The 17,037-nt window shown below is 46.4% G+C and overlaps 1 protein-coding gene across 2 annotated transcripts in view; it reads left to right on the top strand.

The window, feature by feature from the left end:
• Positions 1 to 17,037, top strand: part of ARMH4 (armadillo like helical domain containing 4) — a 53,524-nt gene that overhangs the window by 33,901 nt on the left and 2,586 nt on the right. Inside the window, exons 6-7 of one of the 2 annotated variants that reach the window (XM_066321580.1) lie at positions 14,098 to 14,129; positions 15,243 to 15,347. In XM_066321580.1, the coding sequence (XP_066177677.1) occupies positions 14,098 to 14,129; positions 15,243 to 15,347 (137 nt within the window). The remainder of the gene's footprint in view (positions 1 to 14,097; positions 14,130 to 15,242; positions 15,348 to 17,037) is intronic. The other variant, XM_066321581.1, reaches the window with a different exon arrangement.

The raw sequence follows: 17,037 nt of genomic DNA, 5'->3' as shown, positions 1-17,037 counted from the left end.
GTGTCATCCCCTTCCCTGGATGAGGACTTTGCATGTTTTCTTTTGTGGTCAGGCTGCCTTGCAGTTGCTGTCACTGTTGGACTGAGCTAATTTCCCTCTTGCATGATCTTATCACCAGGTTTGCTTTGCTCAGCTTCTCAGGGTCTTGTTTGCTGTTCACAGATACCAAATGGAAATTTTCCTGGATGTTTAAATTACCTGTGGATTCCCAGAGCTGGCTATGGGTCCAGCAGCTCACATGGAAATATGTGAGTTGTTGCTCTTTTGGTTTTGGTAGATCTGTTCATCTCTTTAAATGGACTTTAAAGATGAGACTTCAGCTCCTGTATCCCTTTGGGTTCAGGTAAATGTGGACAAATGGCATTTCTCAGTCAGGAGAGATTGATAAATCAGGATGGTGTGATGAACTGGTTTCAGTCAAGAGTTCTTCGGGTCCGTCAATCAAACCTGTAACTAGGCTGGATCAGTTATTGCCCAAATCTGTCAACTGATTGACAATGTTGTAGGGTAAAGCCAGTAAACTGCTTTTCATGTTTAGGGCTAAATTTCAGAAGTGCTCTGCAGTTTCATTGTTTTTTGTACCTACAAAAAAATTCAGATTTCAGGTGGCCCGTAGAGGTTTTGTTTGTGCTGTAGAAAAAGCAGCTTTCCCCCTGGGAATTCCCTGTGCAGAATATTTGCATTTAGAAACAACAACAAGAACAAAATGCAGCTAATTTTTTTAGAAGACTAAGGGGAGATTTTGACAACCCCAACCTCTTTCCTTACTAACATGTGTTAGTCTTGCAGCTAAGGTAAGAGCAGCTCACTTGTGAATGATAGAATCTCATCTTGTTTCAACCCCCTGCCATGGCAGAGACACCTTCCATTAGCCCTTCCAGCTTGCTCCAAGCTGGATTTGAACATTCCAGGAATGAAGCAGCCACAGCTTCTCTGGGCAAGCTCTACCAGTGCCTCACCGCCTTCAGCATCAAGAATTTCTTCCTGAGATTTGGTCTAAATATCTTCTCCTTTAAAACCACAGTGCAATCAGTCCAGTGCAAAAAAATGAGTTTAAAAAGTGTCCTCGGCTTATCTCTTCCTTTTGCTTTGTCCGTGACTACTTTCTATGTCTCTCTCTGCAGAATTTGTCTTCCTAGAGGGCTGAGACCAGTCTTGTAAAGCCAGCAGAAAAATTTCTGGCCTATTTGGTGGTCTTTGGAAAGCAAGCAGTACCAAGTGGCCCTCAGCACTGAGATCATAAATACTTGCTGCTGCTTTAAAAGCAGATTGACCTCTGAGGCTTTATCCAGATAATGTTGTGAAGGTTCTCTTGCATCAAATTGTTTCTTCATTAGTTGAACAGATGATGGCAGCAAAATCAGGAGTTCACTCAGAGATACTCAAAATATCTTCTTAGAGCCACATCATATCACTGTCCTTATCAGAGAGTGGGCTCTGGTCTGTTCCAATCAGGGTAATGTCCCTCTTAGGGTAAGTGAATTGTTACTGATTATCTTAATCTGCTTGGAGAAACTCCAGATCTGTTCATTTCTGAGCAGAAGGGGTGGGATGGGAGAATGCCACAGCACTGGATGCCTGTTTGGGGCAGCAGCAAACCCCACAGAGACTGGAGTCACACAGGGATTCTGTGCCATGTGTGGAATAAATGGGAAGTGTGGATAGCAGAAAATCTGAGGATAAATCAACCCTTTTGATACCTTCGGAAGACTGACCTGGAACAGAGACTGGACAGAGCTAGAGAATAAAGTGGATATTTATTGAAAGGCCTTTAGGATTCACCTTGGGCAGGACAAGAGCCTGACCAGCACTGCACCCAAGGTGGACCCAAAATGGTCACAAAATGGCTGACCGGTCACGAGGTCTCACACTTTTATAAGTTTTGGTCCATTTCCATATTGGGGTTTAATTGTCCAGTTACAGTTGCAGATTGTGAGGTCTCATTCTTCTTGTTCCTCCCTTCAGTCCACCCTTGTCTGTGCTTTTGGGCCTGAAAGTTGTTCTTGGTCTTCGTCAGGGAAAGGATTTGTTTCGTCTCCCTACTCTGTGAAGAGAACTAACTAACACTGAATATGAGGCTCAGAACTAAAGCCCTAGGCAGCACAGAATCTGAAAACATGAAAGCTAAAACTTAAGGCATCATTTTCCTTCTCATCATTTCACTGCAGGGCTGTGCAGAGCTTGTCTGGGAGGTGATGGTGTTTTTATAAATGATTATTTATTTATAATATTATAAATTAGACTATTATAAATAATATAAATAAATTATTCAATGGATGGCAACAAACTTCACCAAGATTTCGGGATATTACTTTGTCTGCAAATCCTCACTTGTAACTCTTAAAAGGTGCTGCAGAGAAAAGAGAGGTTTTGCTTCACAGCAGCCCCTGGAACAGCCTCTCCTCTGCAATGAAACTTAATATATGAGGAGCTAGGTTGGAGGTAGAAGACCAGAGGGATGTGGAGTTTGGTATTTAGTTTGGTGTTTACTGTTGTCCCTCAAGCCAGGGCACCTGTGTCTGGTATAGATAAAATCTGAAGGGGAGCCAGGAGCTGCAGACTCGAAGTGATGGCCAGGCACTGCTCCAGTTTGCTGCTGAGTCCTACTAGAACAGTTTTGCACCATCAGCTCCATGGAACCAGGTTTGCTTGTCTGGGGGTTGAATATGGCCTTGTGCTCTTTTGAAATGCGCATCAAAAGAGGCCAGGTCCTACCATAGCCCACACCTTGAAGCTGCCCATCTAATCAAATTAGATTATCAATTGCCCGGTAATCAAAATTTCCTCTCTTCTTCAAAGCATTTCCATTCAGTTTCTTTAAAGTGTTTTAAATCAGCCAATATCCCCCATGCAAGCTAAAAATGGAGCTGCCTTCTCCACCTTTTGTCTGCCCAATGTATTTGTAGCTCCTTCATTTGGATAGACTAGCATAAGTCACGTTCTGCCTGCTGCAAGAATTTCTGTCTGTCAAACTTGCTTTCTCCTCAGCCAGCACAGGCTCAGTGAAACCTTTTTGTTTGATTGCCATCATCAGGTGTCTGGGTTGTTATTACTGAGGAATACCCATGGAATTATATCTTTGCTGAAGATATTTGCAGGTTTCCCTTCTGTTTCCTTTGATGGCTTTGGGTCTCCATTTGGCTGTAAATAGAATCAGAGAATCACAGAATGGTTTTGGTGGGAAGGGGCTCTAAAGACCATCAGTTCCACCCCCCTGCCATGGACAGGGACACCTTCCACTATCCCAGGTTGCTCCAAGGCAAATCCAGCCTTGCTTGGAATCCTTTCAGGGATGGGGCAGCCACAGTTTCTGTGAGTAAACATATGCCAGGGCCTCACCACCTTCACAGGGAACTTTTTTCTCCAGATATCTAATTTAGCCCTGCTCCCTGTCAGTTTGAAGCCATTGCCCCTTGTCCTGTCCCTCCAGGCCCTTGTAAAAAGTCTCTCTCTGCCTTTGCTGTCAGCTCCCTTCAGGTCCTGGAAGGCTGCAGTGAGGTCACCCCAAACCCTTCTTTTTTCCAGGCTGAGCAGTCCCAGCTCTCCCAGCCTTTCCTCACAGCAGAGGGGCTCCTCTGATCATTTTGGTGGCCTCCTCTGGACCCACTCCAACAGGTCACTGTCCCTCCTGTGTCTGACACCCCAGAGCTGGATGCAGCACATCCTGTCAGTGCTGTCAGCTTTGGCTTCCCAGTCAGCAGATGAAGATGTTTGTTTATATTAGAGAACTGTTGTGAGTGCAATTAATAAAGCTGCGAAGCTGAAAAGTAGTTGAAGAGCTAAATATCATTATATAATGAGACCTCCTTCCCAGTAAATGATGTGAAAAATGATTTCTTGTGAGGAATAACAAATTGCCGTGGCTTTTTACCCTAATTGTAGATGCTTGATTCTAATTTGTTGTTTGTCATTTCCATGTAAATGAAGAGTTTTAGCTATAATTACTGCATTTATGGCAAACAAGATATTATCATTTTCCAATGCTCACGAAGCACTGGCATGTTCAGAAATAGAAGAACTGAATAATTATCCCCCTTGTGCAGCTCTAGGGAGGGGTCTACAAGTTGTAGTCTCCAGCTCTGTGTGCTAAGCAGGTCTTGCACAAAGGCAGCTGATCCCATTAACCCTCTTATACATTTGGGGAGCCAACTCAGAGACATAAAGTGGCTTTACCAGTGCACTCAGTGCTCCAGGTGCCCAGATCCCTCTAGACATCATCTTCTTGTCATCTCTCTCACAACACAAAAGACAGCAGAGCCATCGTTTTGGTTGGCACTGAATTTCCTGAGTTATCCCAGTTCAGAGAAGCTGTGGCTGCCCCAGCCCTGGCAGTGTTCCAGGCCAGGCTGGATGGGGCTTGGAGCAACCTGGGATAGTGGAAGGTGTCCCTGGCCTTGGCAGCACAGCTGGAACAAGATGGTCTTTGAAGGTCCCTTCCAACCCAAACTGTTGTGTGACTCTGTGGTGATTCTCTGCTCCACTAGAATCTGCCTTTTCCCTTGCACAGTTTCCAGTATCTGAAGTTATAAATAAGAATGCTGAGGTTTCTGACCATGGGAGGCTGCGCAGCACCTGACCTGACCCCACACCACTGGCTTGGGGTGAGCCCACATCTCTGTGAAGGCCTCGCTGTGACAAAAGCCCAGAGAGTGTAATCTGTCATTCAAACATCAGTCCCCAGACAGAAAAGAGCTGCAGGATGTCACAGTGTCAAAATACGAGGACTTGTAGCGCTGGTTTTCATCCCAGCCCAGGCACTCTGCTCCTCTGGTGTTCAGGCTGGTGCCAGTGCTGGGCACAGCATACAGTGAGGCCAAAGCCTTTGCCTGAGAGGTGGCTCCAAAATCACTTCAAAATATTCCCCAAGCTGAGCCTTTTTCCCTGGGAAATTGTTTTGAGGCAGCTGCCAGGTTCTGTGTGGGGCCTGCCAGCAGCAGGGAGTGAGCACGTGTCCCCTGGAGGGGCTGATTTCTCCTGGGAATGGATCCATCACCCTGGTGCCTGTGGAGGGACAATTGCCCAAAGCCCCTGTGGCTCCTGTGGGCACCAAGCAGCCTGGCAGGACAAGAACCGTGTCTGACTGACGTTTCATTTCAGCCAGTGCTGTAGTAACCCTTCTGGTGCACCAGATCCTGTTGCTCGAGCCTACTCTTACTTCATCGCTTCAAGAGACGTGCCCAGAGTGCTTCCCTGTCCCAGTGCACATGCTGCAGGGTGGCAGTGTTCATTCCAGGAGCGCTGTAGGGAGGGGAAGGCTCATTCCCACCCCTTTGGCTCCATGCCCTGTGCCTTCCCTCCCTGTCTGCCTCACTTCCAGGCACGGAGCGTTTCCTTGCCATCGCTTTCCTGGAGCTCAGAGCCTCATCAGCAGTCTGCTGACACTTGGCTCTCTGGTGACCTTCTTGCCCTCCAAGGACTGCTGTAATTCCTGGAGTTTTCCTGGGTTTTTTAAGGGATAAAATCTGCCACTGACTCAGCCATTTGTAGACAGAGGAATAAATCACTGCAGTGTAAATTTACAACTCATCCTGCTGTGTCTGTGTTCTCTTGGTTTGCTTTGCCCTTTGCTCCAATCCCTTTTACCTCTGTGATTTTCTGAGGGCCCATTCCCACAGGTGTACCTGCAATGTTAAAAGTAGTTGGGAATAGTTTTGGGAAAAATGACAGAGGGCAGGTTTGGCTGGGGAAAAATGGGAAGAAATTCTTCCCTGTGAGGATGCTGAGGCTCTGGCACAGATTGCCCAGAGAAGCTGTGGCTACTTCATCCCTGGAAGTGTTCAAGGTCAGGTTGGATGGGACTTGGAGCCACCTGGGAAAGTGGAAGGAGTCCCTGCCCATGGCAGGGGGTTGGAACAGGATGCTTAAAATAATGGCATCCTAAAGAACATTTGTTTCCCAAAAATTTCATTTTACTGTGATTTAATATTTGTACTGTCTTAGCTCCCAGAACATCCCACACAGATGGAGGTGTTCCAGTAGGGTCTGTAAAACTATGAAGGAGGAGGCTCTGGCACAAGGAAAAGAAACACAAGGTGATCTATTAGACATGATCTATTACATCTTTAATATTCCTGTAGTAAGGATGGAAAATGGAATATGAGATCAATTTACTTGCCCATAGTTACACAAGAAGTCAGGGACAGGTGTCAGGAACTTTAAGGCCCCATTTGGTGTTTGATCACAAGAGAATCCAATCACAGTGGGAATTGATGCTCAGTTCTGGTTGCAGGAGGAATGTGGGATAAGACTTGTCCTGTTAGCAAACATAAGCAAGTTCATTTTCCTTTTGTGACTAACCCTGGACAATGCTGCTCATCCCAAGTATTTGCAGGAAAATGAGTCTCTGTGATAATCAGATCTTATTTTTAGCATCTAATCGATGCTCAGGGCTTTGTGGTTTAATTACTGGAATACTGTGAAAACACAGTCTGATACCTGTTTTTTCCTTCAAAGGTCAACTCCATCATTTTTGTTTCCAACCATTTAGTCCTTTATTGATCTTTATGTCATTTCATGGGGAGTGCTGCATCTTGACAGATGAAATAAAGGCCAAAACTTGAAATAAGAAAAATACATCCTTTTTCTTAAACACAAAAATGGAAAATCCGCTATTTCAGCCCTTGCTGCTGGCAAATCCTTCATACAGTGCCCCCAGGAAATAGGATTCTGGAAATTACTTTTGTTCTTTATGGAAGGAAGAAAGCAAACCAAGAATCTTTTCTGAGCCTGATTAATACCAGACATAAACTGAAGCACAAAAAGAAATTTTGCAGTGTAGCTGCTGATTCTTTAAAGTAGATGAGGCCATGGGCTCTGTCAGGAGGGCAGAAAGATCTCTGTGGTTTGCATTTAGAGAGGGCTGAATGAGAAATGCCCTCTCCTCTCAGTATAGGGGAGTATCACGTGGCTTCAGCTGGAGATCTGGAAGGTATTTAATCGAATAACAGCCCACCACCGTTTTGCTGCTGTCCTCCAGCTGAAATGAGGTGCTGTTGGAGCAGAGGGATCCATGAGGTGCTCCTCACCCACAGCTCCTCCACCTTTTCCACTCCTCCCATCACTGCCACCTGACATTTAGTTTTAATTTGCAAAAAATCTATTCTGTCTTTGCCAGACTGTGGGAGAGGCTGCTGGGTCATGGAGTGAAAAACAGACTTGGAGAAAAATGCGCAGGGACCCAATTCCATCTTGCGCTCTATTCCTGTAAATACAGAGGGTCAAAGCCTCCAGTCATCCCTCAAAACCAGCAGTGGTTTGAAGGGAACTTGGTGGCAGAAGGAGCTCAAAGAGCTTGGTGTAAGGACAGAGATCCCCACAGTGTTTGTGCAGCTCAGCTCTGGGCTCTGGGATGGGCTTGGCACAGTTTTCCCCATGGGTACTGAGCGTCCCCATGCCCATGTATGACCTGCTGCTTTCCTCTGATCCCTGGGGGCACTTGGGCAGACTGAAGGCACAACACAAAGCCTGCTGGCAGGAGGAGGGATTTCTGTCCCAGGATTTCTCTCCCAGGGCTGCATCCTCGGCTGCTGTAAATCAGGAGAAGGGAAACCAAGGATTGCAGCGCACCTCGGAGCTTCTCCAAAAATTAGCCAGGGAGATTGAGATCGTGGAATCACAGGATGGTTGGAACTGGAAGTGACCTGGAAGACCCTCTCTGTTCACACCCCTCTGCAGGGACACCTTCCACTAGCCCAGGTTGCCTCAAACCTGGCCTTGACTGCACTTGCTGGGGAAGGGTAATGTTTCCTGTCAAGGTGCTGCCCTGTAAGTTTGCACAAGCCGTGCCAATCATTAAATTTGTTGCATTTATATTCTGTTTTATTCTAGTTCTTGATAACTTTACCAAATTTTGACTGTTTGGCCCAAGATTTTTGCACGTTCTTGTCCCAGACTAAGAAAACTTTGGCTGAAGAAGTTCACCTGCTCCAGTGAATGAATCACAGTAAGAATAAACCAGTAATAATTTTTTTTGCTGGGGACCTCTGAGGAAAAAAATAATTGTATGGCAAAATTTTAGATTTGAGAATGCAAGGATCAGAAAAACTCTGGAAGAGGTATATCAGTGCTCTGGAAAAAGCCCTGGAAAAGCCTGGAAAGCTTTCTTTCATAGAACCTGGCTTTTTCAGCTGCTGCTTCTGGGTAGTTCTATTTGGATAGTGGTATATAAACAAAACAGCACACAAATCCCACCTTTAAAAGGTTATTAAAGCTGCACAGTCAAGGCTCATGAATAAACAAAGATTTTTCATCTTCAGCAGGACACAGCTTTGATAAGGAGCCTCCAGGGAGACCTTAGAGCCCCTTCCAGGGCATTGAGGGGCTCTTAGAGAGATGAAGGACTTTGGACATAGGCATGAAGTGACAGGACAAGAGGGAATGGCTTAAAACTGCCAGAGAGCAGGGTTAGGTAGGATATTGGGAAGGAATTCCTTACTGTAAGAGGTGAGGACGCCCTGGCACAGGTTGCTCAGAGAAGCTGTGGCTGCCCTGTCCCTGGAAGTGTCCAAGGCCAGGTTGGATGGGGCTTGGAGCAACCTGGGATAGTAGAAGATGTCCCTGCCCGTGGCAGGGGCTTGAAACAAGACTGTCTTTAAGGTCCTTTAACCCACAGCAGTCTGTGATTTTCTGAAAGCTGGTGAATATGAACATTTTCAGCATGCCATGAGCTGAGGCAGGATGGATTCTCACTGCTGGTGACTCCCTGTGTTGCTGCAGGATCTGTGCCAGGGCAGAGTGAGGGAGAAGCTGATCCCATGTGTGCTCCAGCAGCGGCGTTGCCATTTCCATAAACAAAGTTTGCATTTCCTCTCCCAGAGCAGACACAGCTTTTGAACACAGTGTGATCCAGTAAATATTTAATCACACAACAAATTGTGACAGCCAGTTCACAGCAACGTCCTGCTGATGCGTTTTAGGATAACGGTAGGTTTTGTACCTTGGCTTGGTTTTAATATCTTGTGTCTATCTGGGGCCACTGAGGGTGAAATAAATTTTGTAGGTGTCAATATGTGTTTTGAATGCCTCACAGAAGAACTGAGTTCACAGAGACACGCCAAGGCACAAGGGCAATGCCTTTCCCAGTCTCAGCAAGGGGCTACTCATGGTGGACAGATAACGTGGAAAACAGCTTTAAAAGTGCAGGGGAAAAGGAGGAACCAGACCTAATGCCATGGGGAAGGGAGTGTCAAAAGGTTGATAAGGTCAGGGAAGGAGTTGGGAAGCCCATTTTAGTTCCTACTTTCTGGGTGAGCGTGGTGAGTTGTCTCTGCATCTCCATTTCTCTTCCAAGAATTTTGGGCAGGTTGTGGCAGCCTTGTGTTGCAACCAGGCATGGTTTGCAGCTGGACAGGCAGGGAAAAGGGTGTGGACAGTACAGTTCAGGGACCAGACAGTGCCATGGTAACTATTAAAGTTCACTGGGTTAATTCAAAGTTCATCTAAGCAAAATTTTTATCTGAAAACATAAATGGTAATTGTCAGTTTGACATTTGTTTGATTATCCAGCTGTTCAAAGTCTTCTTGAGTTGGGCAATTCATGCATCAACATTCCCATCAGGTAGGTGTGGTTGTTCTGGAATTAAAGATACGCTGCCTTCCAGCCAGATGCCATTTTCTTTATTATTTATTTGGGCTAGTAAGCAAATTGAAAATTGTGCTTTTTTAAGGGAAAGGAGCTGATGCACCCTTGTGCCATTAAGTTGTCAGAGCTGAGCAGATGGAGCACGAAGCACTTCTGCAAAATTGTTCTCACAAGTCTCATTTGGGAAAAAAAGTTCAACCTGCAAGAGAAAGGGATGAAATCTGTAATGAAACAGGACAGGTTGCATGGTATATACAGACTGATTGAAAGTAATCAATCTTTTCCTTGTTTTTTACACTGTAACCAGTTCTCCTTTGCTGAAAGAGTCCAGGTTTGGATTAGATATTAGGAAAAAATCTTGACTGTGATGATGGCGAGGCACTGGCACAGGTTGCCCAAAAAAGCTGAGGATCCCCCATCCCTGACTGTGCCACATTTTCACCACTGGTCTGGGGGTCGTGGTGGAGAGTTATTAAAATGTGATGGATGAACCTTCATCAGTAGCAAGATGGAGTTCTGGAATGAAGCTGTAAGTGCTGGATTTGAAAACCAGGCAACATCTGCAGGGATGAGTGATAATGTGCCATGGAAAAATAGAATTGCTTTAACTGATGATTTAAAAAGAGTCTATGATTAAAACAAGCTGATTAGATGAAACCAAAGTGACAAGACAAAGCAGCAGGGCATCCAAGAGGGGAAGGGGGAGACACAGCTGATGGCAGTAGGGCATGAATTATTGATTGAAATCTCCACCAGAAGTCTTTGCATTTTCTTATCTGGGAAGGGAGAGAATGAATGAGAAGCAAACAGAAATATTAAGCAGCTTTATCATTGCATTGGAGTGGATAATTAGGCAATTAGGATTACTAAAAGTTGGCAAAGCAAGAGGCCCCGAGGACCTGTGCTCCTGATTTCAGAGGAGGGTGGGGAGGGAAGCAGGGAAAAGCCTTTGGTGAGAGATTTGATGGTGCCTTGTGGTGAGGCTGAAAGGCAGAGCCAGGCTCTGGCACCCAGTCCCCTGCAGCTGCCAGGACAGAGGGCGGCACAGGAGACCTGGATAATGAAAAAGAATTTGACTGGAGATGGAACAGCAGCAGGGAGGGAGATCAGGAGTGAAAACCTCAACATAAAAAGGATCTGGGCCCAAATGAGTCCAGAGGAGACTACAAAGATGCTCTGAGGGCTGGAGACAGGCTGGGAGTGTTCAGCCTGGAGAAGAGAAGGTTCTGGGGAGACCTCAGAACACCTTCTGATTTTGGGTATCCAGTCCCATAGACCCTCAGGTGTCACCTGCTGTCCCCTCCTGAGCCTCCTGCCAGCATCTGCCAAAACATGAACTTCCAGAAGGGTTTTGCTGACAGGGAATTATGAGTGTCCCTTTGGGCTAAGTCCCTCCAAAAATGACCAGGCAGACACGACAGCCTGCTGCTTACCTCTGCCTCACTTCTTTAGCTGGCACCAGAGCTTCTGAATAGCTTTGAAGGGGAAAGCTGGGTAAAACTGACTAAAAATAGCACATTGCATCTGTAACTGTCTGAACTCATCCTGGGCTGCACTGAGGCCAGTGCCAGATGACCATGCTCCTCCTCTGTGCTCCTGACTGGCTTAATCTTTAAGCTATATGTTATTTAAAATTAATTTGTGGAGATGCAGACATTATATAAATCACTGAGGAGATGTCAGATTATGTATGTAATTTGCAGAAGTGCTCTAAACCCATCTTACTTAGCTGCCCATGAAACCAAGGGATCAAAATTAAGCTGAGGCAGAGAGTTTGGACCATCCTGAAAGTGCCCTGGAAGATGAGCCAGCACTGCAGACACTTGTTAGTAATTCACACCCAGAGACTCTTGTAATTTCTTCAGGACATTCAGTGAGCAGAGAAAGGAGGATTAAAGGGGATGGTGAAAAATACATGGACTAGAGTATTTCTTACTAATTATTTGTTTGGCCTCATTGGCAAATCACCTGGTCTTTTTGGAGAGTGCTTCGTTTTCATGGGAAGGTGCCAGCCGCAATGTTCCTCTCCCAAGACCAAGCCAGAATATTAATTATGGATTCTGTTGCATAATTAGAGTCTGAAGCCCAGAATTAATTGATGGTAGCTGCTTAGCATAGATATCAATTCTGCCTTGCAATAATGCTATGTCTCCTACCCACAGTCGTGGAGTCCTCAGAGGGGTAAATCAGTGGAGCGAGTGCTTGGTTTTGGTGACACAGTGGCTTGTAATTTCCTCCCAGTGTTGAGCATTGGTGACATGAGAAGTGTTTGTAATTCACGGTAATCCAGTGCTCCTTGACTTGTCCTGGCCCCAGCCTGACAGGTCTGGGACCTTGGCTGTGACTCTGCTCCTTCCCAGTGTGGTCCTGCCAGGACCTTGAAGGGTTTCTGACCTCCTGGTGCCTCAATCTCATTAATTTGGCGTCATTGTTTTCCTCTAGCAGATGTCAAAGGCTGTGGCCGCATTAGAGCATCCCCTGGAGAGGGACCTAGTCAGAGAGAAATCACCTTGGGTTGTTTATCCTGTGACCTGGGTTGATTTCCAAAGGCTCCTGAGGTGCTCTGCACGGCTGGAAACGAGGCTGGGTTTAATAACAAACAAATGGGAAATAGCAAATAAAGATTTGTACTATCGAGTTGGTGGGCCCCAGCGGGCGTGCTGCTGTTGTTCTGTGGAGCAGAGGGGAGCAAAGCCTGAATCTGTGTTCATTAAAAACAGGTAATAGAATATTCTTAGCTCAGACTAGAATATTCTGCCTTGGCAGAAATACTCTGGAGTTAATTGCTGCCGTTGTTCAGCTGCAGGAAAGTGGGTCGGCTATTGATGAGATCACTGGTCCCGTGTAATTGTTGTGAAAGGTGTAAAAATAGGCTTTGTGCTCAGCTGGAGCCTGGGCCAGCTGAGCACAGCATGCACACACTGCAGGGGCACGTGTGGCTGTCCTGGTGTGCACACTGTCCCCAAGCCCTGTGGGTCTGCAGCTGTGTGGCTGAGCCACTGTCACCACTCCTCCTGGCAGTGTCACACCTGGAAACCCAGCCCAGGGTAGCCATGGGTTTCCTTTCCCTCTGGGATTCCACTGGGAGTCACATCCAGGCCATACGGGCTTGGGCTGGCAGAGGAGGACTGTGGTGGCACCTTCATAAATTGAGTTTTTTATGGCTTAGCCTATGCAGGCCAGGAGTAGTGGTGGGAAGAGATCATAAAATGAGACCTCTCGTCCTCTTCTAGTGCTGTGTGTGTCCCTCTCCTGGACAATTCATCTTTTTTCTCAGCTCCCCGTCAGAGATAAGTGCACCTGTGCCTCTTTCACACGTGTTCACCTTCAGCTAATTTGGGATCCTTGTGTTTGGAAGGTGTTGTGTTGCTAACACTTCAAATGGAGTATTCAAATCACTTTGAACTTGTGTTAAATCTGAGACATAAAATAGCCATTTGCTGCTGGCCCTCCTGTGCCCCCTCCCCACTCACAGAAAGGCTCTGAGTGCAGGTGCACGTGCAGACACTGATATTGCAAATTCAAACTTCGAAGGGACGTTTTATAACAAAGCAGGCTTGGAAATCAGGTCTAAATCCATAAACTGTGTGTTACATTTGGGATTTAATGCACCCTGGAAGAAATATCCCTCAGAAGGACATTGCTGCATCCAAGAGTCCCCTGTGCCTGTACCATTGTTACCCTGGAGAGATGAGAATCCTTGAAAAAACACAGTTGCTGAGCCCTAAAAAAACCAACATTTAACTGTTTATTGCTTCTTACCTATGAGCAGGATTTGTTAAAATCCTGGTGGATCCTTGTGGGCAGTGCAGACACACCCAGTTCCCTGTGGTGTCAGTGACTCCTGCACCCACTGCTGAGCCCTTGCAGCTCTTTGAGGTCAGTGAATATTTCCTCCCAAAGCACCTCCCATTACAGAATTTTAATTCTCAGCTGTCACATTTCCTGGGACTTAACTGTTAGGAGAGGAAAGTCACAGTGCTGGCAGTGTAAGGTTGCTTGGTTTAGTGATTTAGCACCTCCAGTGCTATCCCAGAGCAGGCAGTGGCTATTCCAGAAAAGCGGGGGAATTAAAGACAGAGAATAATACACTTTTAGCCATCATTACAGGCTATGCAAAATACAGGGAAGATTATCCACAGAGAGGAGGCCAGTGGAAGGGGGATAACTGCACTGTAAGGTTTTCTCCTGGTCACACAATCCAGTGTGTGCATGAAAAGTGATGGTCAAGAACCCACAACCTGAAATACTCATTTTTATATTCCTTTTTAAATCACTCTGAAGATGTGAATTGCTCAGGCAAAGGTGAGCTACTTGCCTGCCAACTAACTCCAAGAGTTTCTTGTGTTGATTTGCTGCATTTGCTTTTTCTCATGAATGAGAAAAGAGGAAATCTAATGTTCAGCCTTATCAGCTTGTCAATTTAATTGCTGTCTATTTTAATGTTATCACTATTGTTTGTTACTAATTAATAGAAGTTACATGATTACACCTTTTATTTTTCCCTTATTTTTCAGTGAGAAGCTGGATGGAGAAGCTGAAAGATAAGGTAGGAGGCTCAGTGTTTCAGTTCCTTTCAAAGCGAAGCCACTTACTTGCAGGAATAAATAAATTCTTGTCAGTGCAGTTCTTTAGCTCTACACAGACAGTTGAGAAAGGGCTTAAAATTTTCTCAAGGAGGCAAATGCACCAGATGCTGCTGGTATAGAGTGGTGTGAATCCACAGTAAACCCCTGATGGGTTGTAACTAAGGGCAGGAAGGACCAAAGTGTTTGATTGATTTCTCTGCACCAGAAAATGACCTTGTCAGATAATAAACCGTCACTTTTTTTTTTTTATTTCCCCTTAACTTATAAAATAGTTTTGGTTGGAAAGTCCATCTAGTCCAGTCCAACCCCTCTGCACTGAGCAGGGATGTTGTCCACCAGATCAGGATCAGATTGCTTAGGACCCTGTCCAACCTGACCTAGGATGTTTCCAGGGACCTCAGGGTAAAGAACTTAGTTCCACCCCTTTTCTCTAAGTGCTAAGCTGTTCTGGATCCAAATCAAGAGGGTCTGGTGCTGCTCTCTGGTGGGAGGCTGCATGCCATGCCATTGCCTCTGGATGAGGCCTTTCCTACCTCCACGTGCTGCAAATCCCTGGAAGGAGAATGATCAAACACAGTAAACCTGACAAGGTAACAGACCCTGATCATTCCTCCCTGACATCACAGGGGGCTGGTCCATGGAATCAGGAGTTGTGCCAGCCACAGGCAGTGATGGCTTTTTAAGCTTTGCTGCCCTGAAGCAAATATTGACATCTCAAAATGGTTGTGAAGCCTTCCAAGTGTTGTGTAGCTGACAGCAGAGCCACGAAGCTGGAAATGAGGCGACAGCAAGAACGTTTTGTGACTCAACAACTTGGAAATTCTTGAACAGGATCAGAGTCAGTAGAAATAAAAACCATCACAAGGAGTGGGGGTGATCTCTGAGCTTAGGCAGACTCACTCAACCAGCCCAGTCTTCCCACATGGTCCACACCAAACTTCAGCAGCACTTTTACCATCAAGTCAGAGCAGAGAAACAGGGTCTGGGTGTCTGTTTTCCAGGACTGGGGAGTGGGAGGGTTTAAGGTGGGTTCCTGCCCAGCCCTTGTTGAGTTGCCTTTCTGCCTGCACTAGGAAGGAGGCAAGTCTAGAGCAAGCTCTGCTCATGGCAGAGCTCCTTGGCCTGGGATTCATCCAGAGCAGATGCTGAAAGGACAGAGAATGGTTTTCCCAGCGAAGGTAAAGAGTAGCCATGGGGCTGGTTGTGTGCCTGGAGGGGTTGCAGCATCCACAGGTCACCTGCTCATGCCAGCACATGGCACAGCACGAGCTTGGGGACATCAGGGTCTTCTCATTGGAGCCGTAGCACTCACGTCTTTCCTCTTGTCACCTTGTTGGCCACCTCTGTCCTTCCCTGTTGCAGAGGGGCTGCATGTTCCTGTCTCCAGCAGAGCTCTGGAGAGTCTGAGCCTCGTGCAGGGAGACCCTGGCACTACCCAGGTGTCACTGAGGATCCACTGGTGTCCACTTCAAAGCGAGACTCACTCCTGAGCCACCTCTCTCCTTTGGGGAACGGCAGATCTTTCACCTGGATCACATTTATCCTTAGAAAAGCCCAACAAAAAACACTTCCCCCTCACTCCCAACCAGCTGCTGGTGTAGCAAGTCACTTGCAAATAAACCTGTTCACCCCATTCCCTCCTCTTCCTAGCTGAGTTTATCAGCACCACTCTTATGTGCTGCTCTCATTTGCCCCTGTCCTCTGTTTTATAATCCCACCATCCAGAAGAGGATTCCAGCACACAATGCCCCATCTCTGGGAAATATGTCCTTCCCTGTCCCTCAGGGACTGTGGCACCAGCAGCACAGGGTCAGGGACAGATTTATGTCTGGTCTCCTGCAATCACTGTGCAAATGCTGCATTTGGTGTGGCAAATAATGGACATGAAGTTCCTCTCAAGTTCTCTTGCTGTTATCTCAAAGCCCAGCAGGGCCAGGAAGGTCATGAGCATGGACTGGGTGTATTAAAAGCGTCCCTAAAGAAGCTACATCTTTCCACAAAGGGATAAAAATGTGGCTTTGACCTGTGAAATGGGGTTTTCTGTCAAGAAAGTGCAGAAGCCCCCAGAAGTTGGGCTGCAAGGCACAGAAGGGCTGGATTTGCATCATTTTGCAGGGTTTTGGGGTGTAAAACATTGATCTGGGGGAAACCTGTAAAAGGCCATGGGCTGGTTATGTGTGATAAAGGCTCACAGACAGGCTGAGGAGTTCGTTGTGATTTCTGACATGGAAGCTCAACTGGGCAGCAGCTAAAAGCCATTTGCAGCCTCCCCTCACTGCCCATGCCAGCAGCAAAGTTCTAGAAATAGAAAACCCCACACTGCACTAATTAGGTCACCCAATTAAGGCAGCTTAATTGCCTCACAGAGACACAGCGTTCAGCTGTGTCCTGACTAACCTTCTTTTTTGGAAGCTGGGCTTTGAGCTCCCAAAAAAGCCAGCCCTGTTCAGCTCAGGTGCTGGGAAGGGGCAGGCTTTTTTGGGAGGGTGTTCAGGGAAACTGAACGATGTAGCTGAAGATCCCTCAAGCTTTGGGATCCAGACACAGAGCTGTTACTATTTAAAGCACTAAATAGGATCTGGAGGGGCTTAGGGGAGCAAACCAGCCCTCCTTGGCATCGTGCTTTGCCCCAGGTGAAAGTAATTATTTTCATTCTCCAGGTAAGTGTACAAAAGCAGGGTAATGCAGCTGAATAGGGTTTTTTTTTTCTTCTTTTCCCCCTCCCACTGAGTGGATTATGGAAGAGAAGTAATTATGGTGTGTGTGCTGTGTTGTATTTTGAGAGCACAGATGAAGACAAGCGATTGTAAGCAATGGGCTGAGGCTTGCTAGGAGCTGTCTGATAGTCCGCAGAATTGGTGCCTGTCT

This window comes from Sylvia atricapilla, chromosome 6 (assembly GCF_009819655.1).
Source record: "Sylvia atricapilla isolate bSylAtr1 chromosome 6, bSylAtr1.pri, whole genome shotgun sequence".
Classification (NCBI taxonomy): domain Eukaryota; kingdom Metazoa; phylum Chordata; class Aves; order Passeriformes; family Sylviidae; genus Sylvia; species Sylvia atricapilla.
This window is presented reverse-complemented; position numbering and strand designations above follow the sequence as displayed.